This window comes from Nannobrachium achirus (genome assembly GCF_963921795.1).
Source record: "Nannobrachium achirus genome assembly, chromosome: 17".
Lineage (NCBI taxonomy): Eukaryota > Metazoa > Chordata > Actinopteri > Myctophiformes > Myctophidae > Nannobrachium > Nannobrachium achirus.
This window is the reverse complement of record NC_137824.1, coordinates 36,625,864-36,647,840: the sequence shown is the minus strand read 5'-3', so window position 1 is coordinate 36,647,840 and position 21,977 is coordinate 36,625,864. Positions and strand designations below refer to the sequence as shown.

Genomic DNA, 21,977 nt, shown 5'->3' with positions numbered 1-21,977 from the left:
TGTCCTGGTTATAGGTATACTTACTGTATGGAGGTGTTGAACTGAACTGTACACATGAACACAAATCAATGGCTTTGGCCAAATGGGTTAAACAGATTAACTTTATTTCCACTGTCCAGAATTGTTTACTGTCATCTCTGACTGACTTTACAATTTGTAAAGAAAAGATTGGGGAGAAGAAAAGGAAAAGCTATCAATGTAATTCAAAGTAATAAACATATTGGCTTATGCACAACACACCCCCCCCCCCTCCCCCTACTGAAAATCATAGAAAAACCCCTTTCAAATACTGTATCAAATGGGGCCATTTTAATTTCAAAAGAAAACAGTAACTAAGTACTACTTTTATCAAAACTGAAGAAAATAATAATGAAGACAGCTAAGTACATAGAGGGGAGACTTAAGCCACGTGTTCAGCTCTGCAGAGATGTCAAATGAGCACCCATTGTCAACCGTTTCTTCATATAATTGGCCATCCCTAATTCCCCACTAATGTTCATTATAAGATGGCACTATTTCTTTGCACCTGAGGTAGGCTGTGGACCGTTCTGAAAACGTACTCTTAATGACATTATCGGTTTCCTCCATTGATATCAATGGTCAATTCAAACATTGATGCAAGTGCAATTTCAGTGTGCCAACTTTCCAGGAAGAGGGAGGCCCTAGTTACCAATAGATTGTAATCCCCAACAATGTAATTGAAGTAAGGTTTCAGAATTGTCCACAGCTCACCTCTGCGAGTACACAGAAATGGTGCCATCTTATGAGCATTAATGAGGATCTATTATATGGAGAGAAGGTTGAAAGTGGTTGAAGTACTCCATTTTACGCCGAGAATAGCTGATCTCCATTCTCACAACCATTCACACCGCAAACCAACGGCATATCTAAAGACCTGCTCCAGCTTCTCAGTAAAAGAAAATAGAAAAATAACTGGGTTTGTTGTATATAAAAACTACAACCATAGAATATGAAAAATCAAATGTCCCATTTGGTTCATTTTACACAAATTTTCATTAGACCTGAATCTATTCTTTTTAACCACTTTATAATGCAGCCGCTTCTCAAATTCTTTGAAAATAACAGATCAGCAATTTTATGAAAACCAAAAAGAAAATAGGGCTTAAGTGGTTAATTGACATGGGTTTTTTGGATGTTAAAAAAAAGAGAAAGGGGCATGGGGTTATAGACTGTACTAATATACTAGCTTAATACAATTTCAACATCTGTGTGGTATACAGGTCATTTATAGGCCCTGAACTCTACAAAGAAATGCACCCGTCGTATCATGGCATACAAGATATGCCATAAATGACATCTAGCACCAGTCAAGAGTGTTTTAAATTATACACGGTTATATGCTGACATCCACATGGCTACAGTGAAATGGGTTAACAGAGGCTTAATTGCAGGGATGCATTCCTGGAGAAAGTTTTCTGATAAAAAAAAGAAAGACATCAAACCGACTTCTCCAGTTATGAACAAGTAATTAAATACAAACTTAGGCTAACACAAAACAAAGTCTAAGTAAAAAGGGGAAAACAAAGATCAAAGTCCATGTGATGCTACCAAGTGTGTTCAATATTGGCAGTCAAAATCACTTAAGGAAAGGCTAGTACTGATATACAGTATGTGTGACTGGAGATGCTCTCAAGATTAAATTTGCATTAACTAAGTATAAAATATATCATCCTCTGGAATACAGAATAAAAAAATGGGCTGTTGTTCGGTCAGAGAAAACATTGTTTGTATATACTGTATATATATATTACTATTTTTGCGATCATCTGATTCCTCTTGTACAGAGTTGATATTCTCGAGTTATTTGCCCTGAGAGCTAATTGTTGCATCATATCAATTTTTTTGAGATGAGGATTCAGCTTTAATGACAATGGGAGACATTGTCATGTTATTAGTCTCACCACACTTTCAAGCACATATCTTTTCAATTTCAGATTCACAATCAACGACCAGAAGCTAAGTGACAAATTGTTGGGAAGTGAAGCTGAGGTGGTCGCCTCGTACGCCATTGTCTTTCAGCGCCAGGTTTTGTGAAAATAGGCGGATCTCGCAAGCGTATCTACTCTTACATACAAAGCGCCCTAAACCTAACTGCCATGCAATCTGTAGTGTTCCTTTGGTTATATAAAAAAAAATCAACATGCATCACATCCTTTACAAAAATAAAAGTATAGAAAATTACCGTTAAAAATGATCTGAAATTGTTTTCTCCAATGTAAAAAAAAAAAAACACTTTGCTTCTTGATTAGTAATATATTCATATGTATTAATATTTCATTTATTACCTCCATCTAAACTGTATATTAAAACTATAGTCAAATATATTCTTTTTTTAAACTCACACACATTGTAATAATTTCTTGAAAAGGTCTGTTAGTATTTGTATAACAAAGTGTAATGTGTGAGTTTATTCTCACATGAAGCCCCAGTGTCCCTGATTAAAAGGGATATACAACAATATTACCAGGAAAACATTAAATAGCAAAACCCTTCAAGAAGTGATCTCTAAAATGTCCTTCAAAGATTTCATTTAGTTCTCCTGATAACATCTGCATAGCACGTTATGTTTATGTAAAATGTGTACATAACATTATTTAAATTCTCTGCTGAAATGATATAACCTAACATGGAGGCCTGTAGTCTCCTAATTTCGGTGCCCATGTGTATCACATGACAGGAAAAGCTAAGTGCTTTGAAAATGCACGGGCTCCGCAGGACGGGGACAGAACAGAAACATGAATCAGGTAGTCCATTCAGCAGAGGAGACATGCTGCTGTCTAAGACAATATAACACTTGACCAACCAATTGCTCGTCGGCAAATCTAAATTTACCCTTGAATGCCCCCTTGTATGAATTCACAAATCACATTTCTTCATTATGTTAGTTTAACTGCACACCAGGGATTAAAAACTCCCTCCAAGTGATATTCTAGCTATCACTGTAGCACACTCGGATGAAGTCACCAATGCCAAACTGCAAATACATAACCTCTTACTGTTAAATCACCAGATTTCATTGAAAATAACAATCAGCTTTTTTCTCATCTCTCTCTTAAATGAGAAAGAAACAGAATCATACATTATCGTACCACCTTGTGACCATTTAGCAGTACACATGGTCAAACTGTGTAGCTAGCATCTCATCTTGCATCTGAAACCCCAGTGTCGTCCGTGACTTCCAACCGTCACCACGAGGCCACAAGCGGACACCTCTGATTTGACAGTTGCTTCTTCTCCTACATTCCTACTGAGGAAAGCACAGTAGAGTAGAGCTTCGAATTCTTGACGTGGATGTCCACACAGCATACTGAAAGTCTGGCATTTCATGCTTCACAAAACTACAGTTCTATGGAAAACTGGCCATTTCACCCAAAACTCACACACCGTTCTTCAGAACCGCACCAAGTCATCAATACCAAAGCCATGGAGGTTATGGGTACCACATCCACCCTAAAGCTATTTTGGTGTTGTAAAATTTTTCATTTTAACTCCGAGCAGACGGGAGCTGTTAGTTGTGATTTGTCTTTTCACTCTGAAACCTTTTCGTGTCACACATCTCTCAAAAATATCGGTTAAGTTTGAAAAAAAAAAAAAAAAAAAAAAAGCCTAGCAGCCGAACTATGTTTTAAGTGTTAAAATGGGAGGAAAAGTTGTGCATAGTAACCAAAACCCTCTTCCTGTCCTCGGCATGTCTTGGCACATGAGGTCCGGTTTTGTCTTTGAGTCCTAAACAGAGTGTTATGTTCTTTGTTGTATCTTTTCATGAGGTTATCTTGATCGGGAGATCACCACCTGCAAGACAACATGATCAAACATTGTTATAATTCATTGTAACTAACAGTTGGAGGTTCTGTCAATATGGTGTATTTGAAAGTGTTTTAACCTATTTTGAACAAGGAGTTTAGGAGCTAGCTTAGGGTGTGTTGACACCTTCTGCCTGTTATGAAGAAAAAGTGCTGCCTAAAGCTTCTCAAAGAACGTTTGTAAAGGGTAAGCTCCTGACCAGGGCCTTTTAAAGTTGTCCTTTTGGTCATTTCTCATAAGTTTTAAAAGTGCAGTGCTGCTCGATTTGCACAGCTGAAGTAACACTGGCATTTTACAGTGTATTAATCACTCAAACACATTGTACATCAAATACATTTTTGCTTAATGTTTTCCAGTTTCGCTTACTATGACATGCCCAGAATGAGGACGCTAGGGTTCATGTGGTTAAATTATGAAATCTTTGACATAGTGCTCTGTCCATTTTGAATCTGAGATTATTGACTTTTTTCTGACTATCGTTGTGTAGTTCATAGTGAATTTACCTCGCTAGCGTAACTTGTGTAGTTCATAGTGAATTTACCTGGCTAACATTGTGTGGTTCACTGAGAAGTTAGCTGGGAACCCAGTTGTGGGTGGAGCTCTGCGTGGTGGCTGGCCCCGGGTAACCCTGACCTCCAGGAAGTATGGGGTCAAAGTTGAAGTCAATGCCATCTCCATCCATGAGGTCACTGTTGATGATGTAGTCCACGTCACAATCCAAGTTCTCTGTGAACATCTCTATGTCCAGGTCTGTGGGCAGTCGGTCCTGACTGGGCAGGAAGCAGGCTGGCGTTCCAAACGGACCCATGCCTTGCAGACTCCCGCTGGCATTGGCTATGGAGATGGCCCCTCCATGATGGGGACCCATAGCTGGCACCTGGGCATGCTGGGCTTTGAGGGTGGAGAGTTGTGAGGGGTCATGGGCCATGCCTGGGAGGATCATCCCCAGCCCCATCTGAGATGGGTGCTGGTGGGGGTGCTGGTGGTGGTGTAGGTGGTGTTGTTGGGACTGCAGCTGAGACTGCAGCACATGGGGGGGCACAGTGTTGTGTTCCAGGCCCTTACCCAACAGCAGCTGGTTGGGTTTGGGCCTTCCACCCGCCATGGCAACGCCCAGGCCCATCAAGCCTACCCCTCCTGGGTTGGGCATAAGAGGGTCCACCTGGGTCATCAAGATGTCAGTGGGTGGAGGGGAGTCTGAGGTCAGCAGAGCCTCCAGGCTGGAGGGAACATGGCCGCCATAGTGGCCACTTCCCCGAGAGCCGGGGCTAGGTAGGGGGTTGAACAGGGAGTTGCCAAAGTTTGATAGCTTGGCGCTGTTGGCTCCACATGGCGAGGCGGACGATTGTCCCCCGGTCTGTGTGGAGGTCAGCGGGAGGTTGGATGGTTGCAGTGGACGGAAATTGGGGAAACTGGAGCCTCGAGGCAGCAGGGTGGAGGCAGAGGGCAGTGGGGTAGGGGGGGCAGGAGGAGCAGTGCTGGGGCTAGCTCCGCCCTGCTGGCCGCTCATCAGCGTCAGGTTATCAATCAGGTCCAGTTCCTCCATGAGGGTCTCTGTGAGGGTGGGTGGCATGCTGCCAGTGTTGTAGCTCACCAGCAGGCCTTCCTCGGGCAGATCATCCTCCTCTTCCTGCCCGGGAGCGATGGGCGACAGGCGGCCGCTCAGCGTGCTGGCGTTGGAGCCGGTACGTGACCGGAAGCTAGTCCACATGTCGGGGTCATCGAGGCTGCCGCGAGACGAGGGACTACTGCTGTTGACTCCCCATTTGGGGAACTGCTGGGAGGAGTTGGGGCTGTCCGCTCCACCTGAGCCGGTACCGCCATCCCCCTGCTGCGCTCCACCGGCCCCCACCAGGCCTGCGGCTACAGCCTGTTTTTTGGTCTGTTTGGCCCTAATGCGGCTCTTCAGTAGCTTGCTGCTGTTGTCCATGGATGCAGCACGGCGACGGGGGGCCTTCCCCGTCTTCCCCCCTTCAGGGTTCAGCATCCACCAGGAGCTCTTCCCTGTCGACTCATTATGAACCCTCAAGAACTTATTGTGGAGTGATAAATTGTGGCGGATTGAATTCTGAGAAGAAGAAAAGAAAGATTACAAAGGAAGCCATGTGCAGCTAAATTCGATCAGCTTTGTTATTTTACTTTGCAGCTTGTTTATTTTACAAACGAATTAACCATTAAAAACCTGCAAAACTCTTAAGAACGCAGCAGGATTTTTTTTTACTCAATAACTTTACGAAATAGAAAAATGAGAGGGTTATACTAAGTCAATGTGGTTACTGTGTTGGAGTTAATTGTTTACCAAGTTATACTTTCCCCATTTTTTCTTAAATTGTCTTAACGTGCTTGCTTTGGTAATGTAAATGTATGTTTTCTCATGTCAATAACACTGAATTGAAAGTTGAATTGATGTTTGATGATTTTCCACTTTTCAGTCCTGACACTAGACAGGGAAAAGGATTTTGTCAAGACCTCAATCAATAACACTTTATCATACAAACTAAACCAATCTGATCAGTTCAGCATAGTTTTATTTGTATTTCGTTTTTGTGGTGTGGAGGGATATATTTACTGATTAATTCCGTGATATTACCTTCCACCCCGCCGAGCTGTTGCTGTCCCCTTTGTCTTTGAAGTAAGGCACAGTTTTCACCATCCAGTCGTATATCTGTGCCAGGGTGAGGCGCTTCTCTGGGGAGCCGTCGATGGCCGTGCTGATGAGGTCAGCGTACGACTGATTCCCCCAGGCGTTCCGTCTGGAAGAGCCCTTCCGAGGCGTCGCGGCTCCGGCGACGACCACTCCTCCCTCAGACACGGTGACTTTCTCAGGCTCAGACGTGATTGGCTGGACATCGTGCTTGTCTTCGTCGGCAGGTGGGGTCCCAGCTGCAGACTCCGGGCCCTCTGGTTTGACAGCTGAGATGTCAGGTCTCGGCAGCGGCCACGTGCACGACCTGGGTCGGCTCTGAGGCTCAAAGTCTGGGTCTATTGAGGGCATCGATGAGTCCTCCATAGTAGAAAGGTTTGTTGGGTCACTTGAACCCACTGAGATGAAGTAGTTGTACTACTAAACGTCCACAACACTGACCAGGGAGGTGTTGATCAAAACATTAAAAGCAGAACAAATAAATAAGTTTGATGATTCTGGTCGATTTAGTATTAAAAATATATATTGTGAATTTAAAATTTCTGACAATATGTTTTCTCCACTAGGGGGTGAATAATAGGTCTAGAAAAAGACAATAATCTGAATACACCAACAGCTTCAGTTAATCCTGAGATTGGAGATTAGGGGGGAACCTAAATAATCTCCTTAATAGTAACTATCATAAACCTTCTGATTTACATAAAGGAGGGGTTGGATGGGAATTCCTTTGTTTGAATAAAAGAACAAAGGAACGTGGTGGGAATGAATGTTAATACAGGGTGTAATATATAGATATATTTGTGTCATGAAAAAAATTATGACATAAATGTACCGTAAAATTACATAACATTTAAATTAATGTCATGCGTTTTAATTCATTTAAAAATCTGTTTACTGGGGGAAAACACTTGGGGGAAGAATGCTACTAAAAAAAGTTTAAATTTAAATCAAACAGTTAAACTATTCTTTGTACCATTCTCGTCCAATATATTAGCTCAGACCACTTTCTGTCATTCACAAAACAAGCGTAGCACTTTTTTTTAGTCTAAACCTATGAAGGCAAATAAGGATTAATCCAGCCACCACAGTGGGTCACTGTTACAAAAGAGCTTCTTAACAGAGCCGCTCAGTCTTCACTTGTAAACAACGTGATGTCTGTTTAGTTTCTCCACATGGTCCAACAACTACAGTGAGCGTCTACTTTAAATCATACTAACGCGACAATCAACTTAAAAACAAACACCAAGAATCAATCCGACACTTGATTATCTGAGCAAATTATATTGTTCGCCGGCGTAAGAAAGGGGGGGAAAAGCATAAAACTGTCCGTGTTTTCGCCAAATTGTACATGAACCTACTTTTGTGCGCTTAAAGTCAAACCCAAATCACCGAGGACTCATTATTATCCAACTGTCTGGCGGCCCTTAATAAATGCAACAAAAGTTAAACAAACGAATCTATAAGAAGCCTTCTTGGTTGTTAAGTTAACGTTAAATAATAATATAAAACATAAAAAATAAAGACAAATGTCAAGCTACGTGGGGGTGGGAGAAGGAGAAAAAAAAGAACCAAAGTAAAAAGCGGGGTTGTTTTCGTGTCGTTCAGGTCTGGACGTTCAGCCACATTGTGGGCAGGCGCGTGTCACCGAGGAGGACTGCCATGTTTCTCTCTCTCTCTCTCTCCTCCGCTCGACACGATGCTCGGACGGCCAAAAAAGAAAAGCCTCCTCCGCCTGAAGGAGGAGGACCGGGGAGGTCGGGCCGGGGCCCGGTCTCACGCACCCGGGGCGGTCGGCGAACGAACCGAGGCCCTGCGAGACGGGAAACTTCTCAAAGTTGTAAAACCGTCCCGTAAATAGAGAGCGTCTCCCTCCGTCCGTCGGCAACCGCTTCAACTCACCAGCAGCACGATAGTAGCCGCCTAGCTAGCAGCTCCCTGCGGCTACTCTGCACAGTTTAGAAATCCTCGGGAAGAGAAGAAAAAAAAGTCCACAAAAGCAGAACTCTTCGGGGTACTTTGTGGTTCCGTTTCAGTTACCGGGGAGTTTTGTTCGACTTCTGCCCGTTGAACGCGTCCGAATATCCGCTCGTGCTGTATCTTTTTCGCTTTGTTTTGTTTTTGTTTGGGTTTTTTTCCCTCTGTGTGAGTGTGTGTGTGTATGTGTGTGTTTTGACTCGAGGCGAAGACTCCCTTCTGACGTCTGTTTACCACTGTCAGACGACGCGCTCTGCGCTTGCGCGCGGAGGGGGTATGCCGGGAATTGGAGTCAGTCATGTGACAGCAGTTGGGACGTAAACAAGGAGGGAACCAACCCCGGTTTACCTGGGCGTCGTGGGCGATAACACGTTATGTAACGTGTACACCACCTGTCTAATCTATACAAAGCTTATGACCAATGTGTTGCCCAATGGCAGTAAAACCCCCAATACAAAAAGATCTCCGTCATAAACGACCACATTGTCAAATTGTAGGCCAAATCAAAGTTATCCTTACATCATATAACCTAGATTCTAGAACGGATTGTAATTTTGGTGTCAAATATACTTCTAGACTACTTCCATATAGTAGTCTAGCTACATAAAAACATGTACCAAATAATTACTTACTAATTATTCTATGTTTTACTAGATTTCAAATCGAGTCCTATATTGAGCTGATCTACGCTACATAAAAAGAATACAGGTCTGTTCGCCCTCCTGGCCGTTAGCCCCGGGCGTCTATCTGGCGTAATGTTGAAACTAGGGCTGGGATGCGATTAAAAATTTTAATCTAATTAATTACAGGCTCTGTGATTAATTAATCGCAATTAATCACATTTTAATCGCACATCGATATTTGACCTGAGAAGCATTTTTTTTTTCAAGTAAAACACATTTTGTTGTACGAGTGAATCCACAAGTGAGTTTTTTAAATCTCAATTTCGCATCCACTGGGCCAAGCAAAGCGCTCTGATCGGCTACTTCTCCCTTTGCGTTTGTTGTCTCTTCTTGGTTGGTGCATTGCCCGAAACTGAAGGTTCTGTGGTGCAAAAACTAAGTGCGATTAAAATGCGTTATTTTTTTTAATCGCGTTAATTCTCTGTAATTAATTACTCGCAATTAATCAGTTAAAGTCCCAGCCTTAGTTAAAACGTAACATTAAAACCTATGCTTTTAAATAGGCTAATTGTAGTGGAGTTAAAGTACAATATTTGGATCTGAGATTTAGTGGAGTAGAAGTAAAAGTATTGAAAATTGGAAATACTAGTAAAGTAAAAAAAGAAATACCTCAAAATTGTACTTTTGTACAGTTAAGTACAGTACAGCCTCATCGAGCGGTCAGCGCAGTGAGCGTGAGACCGGCGGAAAAAATGAGGGCGAACAGCCGAGAGGGCGAACAGACTTGTTACCCATGAAAACACCCATGTACCAAATAATTAATTACTTATTAATTATGTATATATATGTGTGTGTGTGTGTGTGTGTGTATATATATATATATATATATATATATATATATATATACTATATAACTATATTTCCAGTCTGCAATATGGCCTATCTAGTCCCATATTGCGCTGAGCACAGAGTTATGGTTTATGGCCATGTAAAAGTGTAAAACATTGCTGTAATACTACCACTACTGAGCAAGTTACGCCCAAACTCCACTGCAGCCTTCGGGGCGTCAACAAATGACCCAGGACGAATTTTGAGGTTAGACGCCGCCACCGAACGCAACGCAACGTCGGCATTGGAGCACCCTTCATTGATTAAAAAGGCTACATTCCCTGCGATGACGCAACGCCCAATATAGCTGCAGTGGAGCTTTGGCCTTACGCATTGTCAGCCTCAGGGGTCAAGGCCATGCTGGCTTTTGATGGAAAGTGAGCTAGCAGAGAGGACAGAAAGCTAGCCCTGAATGACCATAACAGGTCTGTCCTCTGAGAGTTCCATTTGTAGTTATGAGTTATCGGGGTCCTTGCAAATAATAGCCTACATTTGAGAACCTAGTGGAATGACAGACTGGTACAGTGTCATACATACATATTCTGAAGAATACCTGGAGACTTAACATTCAGTAATTGGGCCCGGATAAAAAAATAAGAACATTTAAATGGTGAGTAAAAAGAAAATTAGCCACGGACAAGGCCAAATCTTTGCCAGGGACACATTTGTCTGTGTACGGACATATTGATGACCACCTGGTCAGCCTAACCTCGCTTAGCCAGACATATCTGCCATTGCAAAGAAAAATTTAAATTGCCCTTTGCAGTGATATTGTCTGGCTATGCGAGTGGTCCCTGATCAACCAACCAACAGGCCTTTTTCCACCCTGGTTGTCTCCACCAGGCCGAAAGGCATGGCTGAGTCTATGTTTTGCACCCTGTCTGTCCGTCCGTCTGTGTGTCCGTCCGTCTGTTACCAACTAATTTCCGGCACTGTTGGCCCGGTTGCAGCCAAACTGTGCACACACACTCCCTGGATGCCAATTCAGGACCTCTGACCCACATTTTTCACATGGGCATTGTTACGAAGGCTTTCCACATCCTCTGGTTTGTTACCTTCTAAGTTGGTATAACACATGGATTTCCATATATGGAGATTAATATCATCATGGATCTCAATATATGGAGCTGGCTGAACCTCCACGTCTGACATCACGGACTCCAGATATGGATAATATAGCTGACTCACTCTGACATCACAGGATTGACTCGACCCACTCAGTCGAAGAGTATACAGTAAAGGCCCGCATTCTCCAGACAAGGCGAGATCCAACAGCGCTCCCCAGGATCTCCAACAGGACTCTTCTCTGCACAGGACATCTGGACAACAGGACATCGGACACAGACCTATCCAGGATTCTACCTTACAAGACCATCCATGGATCTTCAAGGACACTCCAACCTCAACCAACTCATATTCAGTTGCCAAGATATCTGGCCTTACAACTCAGATATCTTTGTACCGCACAAACCTTTGACTACCTTGACCATAATTATCGTTAGATATCCCGGTTTAAGTCCACTCGGACACCACTGTGGCGGATCCTAGTTCCAACCTGAATAACAGTCTTTTCTTAGTAGTATTTAACAGGCATGTTCTAGTGCCATGAAGCTTTGGAACAAAATGCCTCAAATCATGACTACAGTGTCCGATTGCCGCAAAAGCCTGAAGAAGACATGGCACCCTTTTCACATTGGCTTATTATAGCGCCACCAGGAGGAGTAACCTATAGGCCTACCTGACCTGGCGGAGACCTGTGCTTAGAAGAGTACTAGCCTGGCTTGGCCAGACTATATACTAATGCAGCTAACTAACTGCAGTATATACATCCCCACCTTGTTTTAACATGGGTGGATTGTCTGGCCGTGCTAGGCAAGAAGAGTACTGCTTCTAGTTCCTTCTCCTTCTGGTTGATTTAGCTAAAAAACTTGAAAACACATTATGGCCATTTACGATAGCCTACTGCACCTGAGATGTCCTTTTTACTGAGGCCACGTTTAACTTAAAAATGTATGCATTTAATAGGCCTATCAATGTAAGGCAACTGAAAAACAAGTTTGTTCAAAGGTGGTCGGTGGATGGAGAGAGAGGATTTTTGTCCAATCAAGCAACAAGCAACCAATGGGCGCGAAGAGGGGTCAGAACATGGGTGGGAATTTATTTAAAAGGGTCAGTTAAGGTTTTTGGTGAGACTATTCCCATGCCATAACCCTGAACAGTGTTTGTGCCAACTTTAGTGTGCAGATCTGAGCGGTGCCAGTGCCACTGTGTGCCTTTGTGATGTCCACTGTTGGTCCACAATCCACCCACCCAGAGATTATTTATACATAAGAAACTAAAATGTTGGTATAGGCTACTAGCCTACTACTACTATATATTTTTTTCAATAATAGGATATAGGCTTTATTAGGCTACAATATCTTTGAATAGCAGTCAGATGGATTTCAGAAAGATATTCTGATGTGTGGATTATCTGAGACATTCACTTTTTGAGGATAGGCCTAGTTCACTTCACCAAAAGGCTTTTTTAAACTACCGGTACTTTAAAATATTGATACATTCATATTCTATCTTTCTTTCTTTCTTTTAATTTAGGAAATGTTCAAAGTAGGCCTGTGCCACAATAGAAATACCAACAACTAAGTTATATGATGGGTGTTTAACAATAAGGGTAATGGTAATAATAATAATAATAATAATAATAAAGTTATATTTTAATTAGATAACGCCGAAGTTTCTTTGGCCCATAGTAGTTTGCCCATAGTGGTTTGGAATAATTATGCAAATAACTATGTACAAAATAAATGACTATGCACCCAATAAAATGTGCAAAAGGAGAATAATATTTATGTGACAAATTATACCTAGTTACTGCGTCTGCATGACCAGCCTACACACAATAATTCATATTAAAGGCACAGGCATTGGTGTCGGGTAGGACACCTACTGCTATTGGAATTCAGAACAGAAAGGAAGGAATTCATTGCATTCTGTTCAACACGCGCCGCCTTTGCTGGATTTCCATTGGCTGCAAAGCAGGAACTCTTTTCTTGCAGAGAACAGCAGCAGCTGACTTGTCTGTGCTTGAGACGAGAAAACATCATGTCTGATCCTACCTTTGTAGACACTCGCCGATTAAACTCCAAACCCCAGGATCTCACGGACGCATATGGAGCTCCGAGCAATTTTCTCGAAATCGATGTTTCTAATCCACAGACCGTGGGCGTGGGTCGTACCAGATACACCACGTATGACGTGAGAATGCGGGTGAGTTCTGTTCAGTTCGCCGCTGTCGGACTCGGGCACAAGTTGTTGCGGTGGTTACCTAAAGTTGAGGGGTATTTCAAGGACATGATCTTTCTGTTAAGTAAATACCGGACGGTTTGTATGTTAATGTCAGGTAAAATGTACTTTTTTTCCACTGAAACATGAACATACTTTGAAACAATAACAGATTAAGAACGTGTAGCAAGCAAATGTTTGCCCTCAATTTGTTAAAATCTCTCCTGTTTGGTTTCTAGTCATGGGGATAAGACCCGTATGTTTGTTTAGTGTAGGCCTATGTTTTGGCTCCAACTCCTCCAAGTTAATTATGGCATGTGTGAATGACCCAGTTTAGCCCATAGAGTTATAATAAGTAGGTTTAGCCACAATCAAGCTGACAGTAGAGAATGATCTTAAGGATAAGGTGGCTTCCTGTTCAGGGGGAAGCACTTGGGGTCACGTGCATGATGTTACACACTCTGTTAAACTGTTATTGTTCTAAGTTTTATTTGGCACATTGATCAACAGCTACATCCTTGATGTCATTTGTTCATACTGTCAATTAAAGGGATATTTCACTTTAAAAAATCAGGCTTTTATGAACACCCTGGACAGTTTTTAATTTGCTTGATTCAATATTTAGATATTCAATATTCAGGGCTTCTCCTCATACACACCCATTGTAACTTCAAACTCCTTCATGGTTAAAATGGAGCTTGAAGTATATCATGGTTAAAATGGAGCTTGAAGTTACAATGGGTGTGTATGGGGAGAGGCCCTGGGCCTGGAGGGCCTGATAACATTTACATCAAATATCTAAATATTGAATCAAGCAAATTAAAAACTGTTCAGGGTGTTCATAAAAGCCTGATTAGACGATACAATGAACAAAAGTTGTTTTGAAAGTGGAATATCCCTTTAAGTGTTTTTGAGTTTGGTTCTTTGCTAGAAGTTTGTAATTTGCAGTGCACCATAGTTCCTTTACTTCCTTACCTCAAATGTCATTATTAATTTTGTATGGTACTACATTGAACTGAAATGACTTTCCTTCTTTTCCATGTTTTAGACAAACCTACCCGTTTTCAAACTGAAAGAGTCCACTGTGCACAGAAGGTACAGTGACTTTGAGTGGCTGAAGAATGAGCTGGAAAGAGATAGCAAGGTATGACATCATGCAGTATAGAGATCATTTAATACAGTTTATTTAGTTATTATGGGATCATCGTCAAAATGTATTTCACCTTCAGCAACCCTTGAGGAATTACCCTCCCTTTAATTATTTCAAAACAAAGGTATAAAAGAAAAAGACAGAGAGAACAGATTTAGTAATATAAACCAGTAAGACCTCGCCCTTTATCTGTCTTGACCAATGACCATATATGGATTTTGTTAGTTGTGGTTCCCCTAACGGTATCATCTGGGAATGCCCATATATGAACTTTTATTTTGTTTTATCCTTTATTAATATATATTGGACCATTTACCCATATATGGATATCCCTCGGCGGTATCGGATCGGCGGCAAAAAAAAAAGAAAAAAAGAAGTTGTTTCATACAACTGTAGTTACTGTACATTGTGCAAGTACAGTTACGGCAGGGGACGCATCTAAGGATATATGCAAAAATTGGAGCTATCCGTGTGCAAAAGTTGGAGTCTGTAGAACCAACCGTGTGCTGTGAGACCCCAGACATGCTTACTCGGTTACTCGTTATGTGAAAGTCCTATGACGTCTGACATCATACATACAATCCCTTTTATGTCCATATATGGAGATCCCTGTCAGTAGAACCAGCCTCACTGGTTTGACTGACATGTATAGTCTATACTTGGTTAGACTGATATGTTTATATATTGGCATTCACAGATATTGGCTTAATATTGATGGGCATAAAAGGAATTCTATAACTGTGGTTCCCCTGACATCACAGTGATATCAGAGCGTGATGTCAGAGCGTAACAGTCAACAATAAAATATCAAACCCTGAATAACCATACATATGTAGGCGTTACAGAGATACGTACGTACTGACGATGTGACCTACAGTCGCAACAGTCGCAAAAAGCACTGGATATCATTATATAACAATGATAAATGTATTCGAAATGTAAAAGAATTACGTCATACAATAAGCGATAGATAGATTTATACAATGTTATATTATTATTAGAAATACGATAAGCGATAGATACTGTAGATTTATACAATATTTCATAATCACAAATTGGTTAAAAACTGTTAAAGTCAAATTTTACATCTAGATGTTGGCGGAAATTGCATTTAATTTTATTTCAGCATGAAAATGAAATTGATTAGATATTGTTCAGTGGGAGATAAACAGTTAAATTTAAGAATAATTTGTTACATTATGTTTACATTGTTTGCTACAGATTGTGGTCCCATCCCTCCCTGGTAAAGCTCTGACGAGACAGCTACCTTTCCGCGGAGATGAAGGGATATTTGAAGAGTCCTTCATTGAAGAGCGAAGGGCAGGTCTGGAGCAGTTTATCAACAGGTGCACGCAGTTTATTTTCATCGTATTTTGTCTTTCATTTAATTACATATTTTCATATCCAATGTTGCAAGTTACTGTAAGTATAGATTAGGAACATCTGAGACTGAGAGGATGGATTCCTCAAAAGGTTCTGTATAAGGTCCATTTAACTGAGTTTTGCCAAGTGATAAACTGAAAACAAGTTTGGTCTTAAATTGTATTGTAGGTGACATTATTACAAATGTCTTAAACACTCTTAAATTGTACTTCCTGATAGCCCTTATTTTTTTTCTATATTCTTCCTGTACTACTTAAAATAGGGAACTAAACAAGCCTGTGCAATTGTCATGTTCTTTACCAGAATTGCTGGCCATCCCCTGGCTCAGAATGAACGATGCCTACACATGTTCCTCTTGGAGGAGGACGTTGACCGGAACTACATCCCAGGGAAACAAAGTCAGTAGGAGGGTGGAGGTTGAACAGTGTAGGAGTTACCGCTCCCATGTCCTTGGCTATATTGTACCTCCAGCTCATGAAGCTCAGGATTCACAAACAAACACCCTTATAGTCAAGTAGGAGGTTCAGAGAGATTTCCTTTGGCAGAGAGATTTCCTTTGGTAATTGGTACACAGTAAAATCCTTAGCGTTAACTCTTGAGGTTTTACAAATGGAATAGTTTCATGATTTTTAACCTACCGTTGTTCTGATCAGGGCTCCCACAGTCATGAAATTCCAGGAAATATTTTGAAATTAATTAAATAATTTGGAAAATCGCAGCAAAGTAGCAGATCTACAGTAGAAGCCCAAAACGTGTCGCTTTGTGCCGCATTTCAAGCTTGTGGATCTGCTACTTTTGATGCTTTTGTGTGATGCCGTACTAATATGATCATGTAGGGTGTTAATTAATGAAAAAACAAAAATGAAAAGTTTGTCCAACGTTTTTGTCATAGTTTGACATAGTTTTTGTCCAACATTACATGAAAGATGTAACATGTGAAAATGCAGTTCTATGTGATACGTTGTTAGCTGTTCTGTTCTTTTTGTCACGTGACACCTTCACTCAAGTCTGTCTGTCTTTAGAGTCTCATTATCGCACCGTATGATTGCTATAGGCCTGGAAATGGGGTAAAATACTTAGGTAAAGCTATGGAAAAGTTTTGAAATGTCATTGTTAAAAATGTGTGGGAACCCTGTCTGATGCCGGATCAATAACAAAGTGTGGCAAAAATGCCCCATGTCTTCTGTGTATTTCTTTGCAAAATGCTGACATAGCAAAAAACACTTGGTCTTCAGCGTTTTACAGGCCAACGACCCCTTGTCTGAAAGAAAGACATACCAGGGATCCCTGTTACATATATACTGTTAATACTGTATAATTGTGTTGTATATTGAAAAACCTTCCATGGAATTTGATAAGAGAATGTTAAAGCTAGTTCGCCACATTTAGCTAATTGCCTCCTCAATTTCTTTTGAGTATTGAGAGATTGTGCAGCTTTCATGGCTGTTTTATGTTTGGTGGTTTATACATTATCTTTGCTATGGTGGACTCATGTTAATGTATATTTTAAGACACATTTTGTGGGGGTACCAAAAACCTTCTTGCACAGAAATGTGTCTGCCCCCCTATAATAACTCTGACGAGCCCCTAGGGATCTCGGACCCCCTGTTGAACAACCCATGAGGTATTCTTTTGCCAATTGATTATTATTGATTCCTCACATCAGACTTGGTGGATGATTTAGGTTCGGGAAAAAATATGTTTTTCTTTAACTTAACACTGAGGCTTTTACTGTGTACCATCAATCCATCCATTCACCGCATATGCCTACAGCATATACGGATACACAGGACTTGCATATGCTGTACAAACAGGATATTGCAAAACCTGCATTGCAGAACATACGTTTTACAGCAGTGGTTCTCAACGATTTTCATGTCAAGGAACCCCAAATTGATATGTATTTGGCAGTGGACCGCTATTTGACAAGTATTGTGCCAGGGACGTGTTGTGAGCTTGTAGATCATCTATTTTTTTTAATGGCTAAAAAGGAAAATGGGGCACAACTGTTCCTCATTTTGCTGGAAAACCTCTGGAAACCGGCCAACGACCCCTGGGGTCCCTGGACCCCAGTTTGGGAACAAATGTGTTACAGAACAATGTCAAGGAGTTAAGACTACAAACACTTAAGACTACAAACCCTTAATGTTAACTCCATTGTTCAACCCTAACAGGTAAAGTTCTAAACATCTGTCTGTCAGATGTCAACTTTCCATTTGTTGTCACTTTGTTTCCGATTGTTTAGTCAGTTGGTAGGTTGGTTGCCCAGTTTTACACTAAAGGAAATTTGAGCATGTTTTATTCCGGTTTTCATGTTGTGACTCTTACGCCCCAATTATGTTACTTCCTATGACACATTATGAAACCTGTACTGTACACATTCCTTACATGTATCTGTCAAACAGACAATGATGATGTTTTTTTTTTTTTACATTGTTATCGGCAATTATGCAGCTGATCTATGATTTTTTAACAAGGGAAGCATTGCAGGCAAACATTTTCAAAAGAATTTGAAAGTTTTCAAAAAAATAGCATATCTACAAGCTTATTACTTACTTATTAAAGGCAATTGTTTTTTGCATTGTGGAATAGGGCTTAAGTGGTTAAATGAAATAAAGTTCTGTTAATGTGCTTATAAGTTTGTTGTTTTCAAATAGAAAAACATCGGTAATCCTTGGTGTATAGCACTCGGAACATGGGCATCGGAGCCAAACATCTTCCATCGGCCGGTCTCTAAATGTAACCTATGCACAAGTAGATGCCAAAACAGTTATTCAGTAGCCAGTGGTCATGTGATCTCTCATTGCTCGTCCAACAGAGCAATGAGTTTGCAGATCTAAAATTCTGATCTACAAGCTCACAATGTGTCGACGACACATGAAATAAAAATAAATCACTAGAGTGACATGACGGGTCATATGTTTCTCTTTTTAACCTCATGAACCCTATCCTCCATATTCCGGAGTAAACATTCGGCTAAAATAGCTGATGTACAAGCTCGCAACATGTGAGCTTGTAGATTGGATATTTTTACCAAAGATAATTGGTGTACGGGGAAAAAACGTAGTATAGTAGTATATAGACATCTGGGGGACTCCAGTTAGTTAAAGCAGTTAAAAACACTTACTGTACGCTGCCAAACACTTCCACAGCCGTATTAACTGGTTACCATGGTAACTGATAGCCCCTGCGCTGCGGCAGCCGCTAGTGAGCGAAAAAAAAAAATGTTTTTCCATGGTTCCTGGCGGAAATAGTATTGTGCGGACTTCCGGCTCCCATTGCTTTGTATACAAACCCGCTGCAGAAACATGGATTTATCTCTGCTTCTTTTCCCGCGTGGATTGTTTGGTCAAAAACGCGTCCAGTTTTCTATGGACCATAGCTTGCACACAGATCATCATGGCTGTATTTTTTCTTCTCTGTGTTCGCGTCCGTTCAAAGGAAAGACTTTGAACGGACGTGAATGGTAAATAAATAAAATAGGATTTGCCTATGGCAGCCAATAGACAAGTAATGAGGTGTATTCAGCCCTATTTCATGACTTCTCTCCACCCACCTACAGCTGTCAGTTATAACGCAACTGCATGTCTGATCTCTGTGAGGATTATTACGTAATTAAACATCCATTTTTTTTGTACAGTAGACCTTGCAGAAGAATTCCTGTATGAGTGTTTAATAATTGTATGCATTACATCACCAGATAACACATACAATGTAATGAGCAAACATACCTTATTTGGCCCTCCAAGTGTAGGATCTGTGGAAGCTTAATTTATCACTTCGGCCAGACATTCAAAATAAATATTTCTGAGAAAGAAATAGCAGTAATAATCAATAGAGAATGACTGGGTGTAAACAGAGGTTAACTGTTGATTGGAATCTATAATTGAACCATCGATAAAAGTTTTGTTTTGAGTCTACACCTGAATCACATTCAGGATAAGTCAGTGGGACAATTATTAGTACTAACATGAAACATTGGAACATGGCCAGTCATTTAGTTTTGTTGTATTTCATTATTCTTAATAGTTTTGCAGATGGCAGTCAGATGATGTTTTGTATAACCTTAAATATGATTACTGGAAATGCTGATCATCAGCTTCATACTCGACCAAAGAGTAAAAATATTGTTTAACTGATTAAGCTGTTGATCACTTCAGCTTTGCCTATTATTTTTATACATCATTTCTTTACTTTCTTTTTTTCCATTTTCAAATATATTGCTTTTTTAATGATTTGAATTTGTATTAATGTTTTCTTTATTCTTTTTTTTTTATTCTTTTTTACAAAACATAACAGCTGTATGCTATAGGATCACATGCTATACACGCTACTGAGAATTTCTAAACATACTACTTGATTAAAATAAATCCAATTATCTGTTTCTACTGTTATTTCTTTAAACTCTAATACACATTTAACTCAATGCAAAAGGAGTCTGGGGTGCAGCAATCTTTGTAAGTAAAAGGTTATTTCATGTGCTGGGTTGAGTCCAAAGCATCACTTTGTTCTGGGTTCCTTACAACAGAGAGGAACTAACAGACCTACACAGCAAAATCCTTAGTGTTAATTTAACTTTGTAGAGTGTACAAATGGAACCAACTGGAGCAGGCTGTAATGTTCCATTTGTGCAGTCTTCTGAGTTGAATTAACACTATGGACTGGTGTTATGGGAACCTGGAACAAAGCACACAAAAGGAGAATGAGAGCAATTAAGACAAAATTTGTAGGCCAGTCACAAATTTCATTCATGTCTTCATGACTAAGTCTTAGACTTAGTCATTCTTTCAGCTCCTACAAAGTAAAATCCTGAGAACAGTAGAATTGGTTTACTGATTAGTTTGTCTATTTAAATTACTTTTGATGTGTTATTATAAACATGTTATTGGGGTTCCGATTTATGCTGTGAAGAACTGCAACCATGTTCCCTATGCTGTCTGTAAACGTAAGGGGAGTGTCTTCACGTAATCATGTCTCTGTGATGCTTGACAATATCGTCCAGTGCCAGAACCCCAGTAGATGTTCTGTTGCAACACAGTTCTCCACGTTTCCTGCGAAGACGACGTACATCCGACATTCAGGGTATGTGATACATCATTTCAGTGTTGTTATTTTGATGTGCTGGGTATTCATGCCTGGGTATAATTTTTGTAATTAAAAAAAATTAAATGTAAGAGTTGACCCCTCAGGCTTAGCCTTAGTATGCGTTCATATGATGTAGCCTTTACATTGTAGATTAGAATACATGGTTTTGTGGGAGGAAGACAGTACAGCAAAATGCTGATAGGGAATAAGCTCAGTAATGTTTATATTTCATATATTTAAAATATCATTTCTATATTTTGTACATTTTTGATGAACAAAATATATATTAAAAAAGAACATAAATATACAGTGTGTGTGTGTGTGTGTGTGTGTATATTTTTTTCTTTTCTTCCACATACACTTTTATAAATCAGCTACAGCTAGTGAACTGCATTATGATTTCTCATAGAGATGAAAATACAACAGAACAAATGGCAGTTTTAGGGTAGCCTACTGCATTTATATTTCATGTTCAGTGAGAAAATGTCTGAAACTGTAATCTATCCATGATACTATTGTCATACATGATGACACTGATACTGTGTTTTTAGAGAATTACAAGTTTGATAGGAATAATATGGTCTTTGGGTCTGCTGTTGCCCAGAGCAGGCAGTCAATAATCATCCTGGCCCTTGGTGCCAGGAACGTGATGAATAGAGAATGCAGCGTGCCTCAGATGACAGCATTTTAGATGCTGATGCGAGGTAACCATGGAGACACCACTACTACATTTCCAAAGCCTCAAAATTGTGCTCGCCCTCTCCTCAGAAAAGGTTGTTTACTACCTGATGGGTTCACTTCGGTGACTTCAGTGTCAATGATTTGAGTCTCATTTCATTTTATGGGGTTATGTAGGCTATATGATTATAGCCTCCATGTGGCTGGTGTGATGAATCACACACAGTAATAAAGAGAACATTGTAATTAAACTTTACCACACAGCATACAACCCCATTAAGATCAATTTATAGGCTACTCCATCGCATGATGGTGTCACTGATGTGATTGATATGGGTAATATTTTAGTCGGGTGTGGAAAAATGTGCACAAATTCTCCGGGAAAACCTTCGTTTTGAATTAGGACGGTCAAAGTAAACAGCATTAGTGAATGAAACATTCAGCT

At 40.4% G+C, this 21,977-nt stretch overlaps 3 protein-coding genes across 4 annotated transcripts in view; 2 read left to right on the top strand and 1 right to left on the bottom strand.

The window, feature by feature from the left end:
* The window catches only part of tmem265 (transmembrane protein 265), a gene marked incomplete at its 3' end in the record, with an annotated part of 435,019 nt that overhangs the window by 162,490 nt on the left and 250,552 nt on the right, over positions 1-21,977 (top strand). The gene's annotated exons all lie outside the window — the stretch shown is intronic.
* On the bottom strand, positions 361-8,579 carry foxo4 (forkhead box O4). Of its 2 annotated transcripts, XM_080745404.1 has the most exons (4): positions 8,369-8,579; positions 6,416-6,905; positions 4,367-5,893; positions 361-3,813 (listed from the first exon to the last, which is right to left on the bottom strand). In XM_080745404.1, exons 2-3 carry the CDS (start codon positions 6,833-6,835, stop codon positions 4,397-4,399), a joined length of 1,917 nt encoding a protein of 638 aa, XP_080601530.1. In that variant the 5' UTR covers positions 6,836-6,905; positions 8,369-8,579; the 3' UTR covers positions 361-3,813; positions 4,367-4,396. The 2 variants fall into 2 exon arrangements, with proteins under 2 accessions (XP_080601530.1, XP_080601529.1); XM_080745403.1 differs by having other exon boundaries at positions 6,416-8,579.
* LOC308301434 (sorting nexin-12-like) lies at positions 13,023-18,400 on the top strand. The gene is made up of 4 exons (XM_080745424.1): positions 13,023-13,221; positions 14,285-14,380; positions 15,608-15,732; positions 16,073-18,400. Exons 1-4 carry the CDS (start codon positions 13,057-13,059, stop codon positions 16,173-16,175), a joined length of 489 nt encoding a protein of 162 aa, XP_080601550.1. The 5' UTR covers positions 13,023-13,056; the 3' UTR covers positions 16,176-18,400.

Bases quoted from the DNA above. Each gene is read 5' to 3' on its own strand.
- LOC308301434 (XM_080745424.1), top strand. From the start codon at position 13,057: ATGTCTGATCCTACCTTTGTAGACACTCGCCGATTAAACTCCAAACCC. The intron at 13,222-14,284 runs GTGAGTTCTGTT...TCCATGTTTTAG, and splicing joins CGTATGACGTGAGAATGCGG to ACAAACCTACCCGTTTTCAA. The intron at 14,381-15,607 runs GTATGACATCAT...TGTTTGCTACAG, and splicing joins AGCTGGAAAGAGATAGCAAG to ATTGTGGTCCCATCCCTCCC.
- foxo4 (XM_080745403.1), bottom strand. From the start codon at position 6,835: ATGGAGGACTCATCGATGCCCTCAATAGACCCAGACTTTGAGCCTCAG. The intron at 5,894-6,415 runs GTAATATCACGG...TCTTCTTCTCAG, and splicing joins ACAGCTCGGCGGGGTGGAAG to AATTCAATCCGCCACAATTT.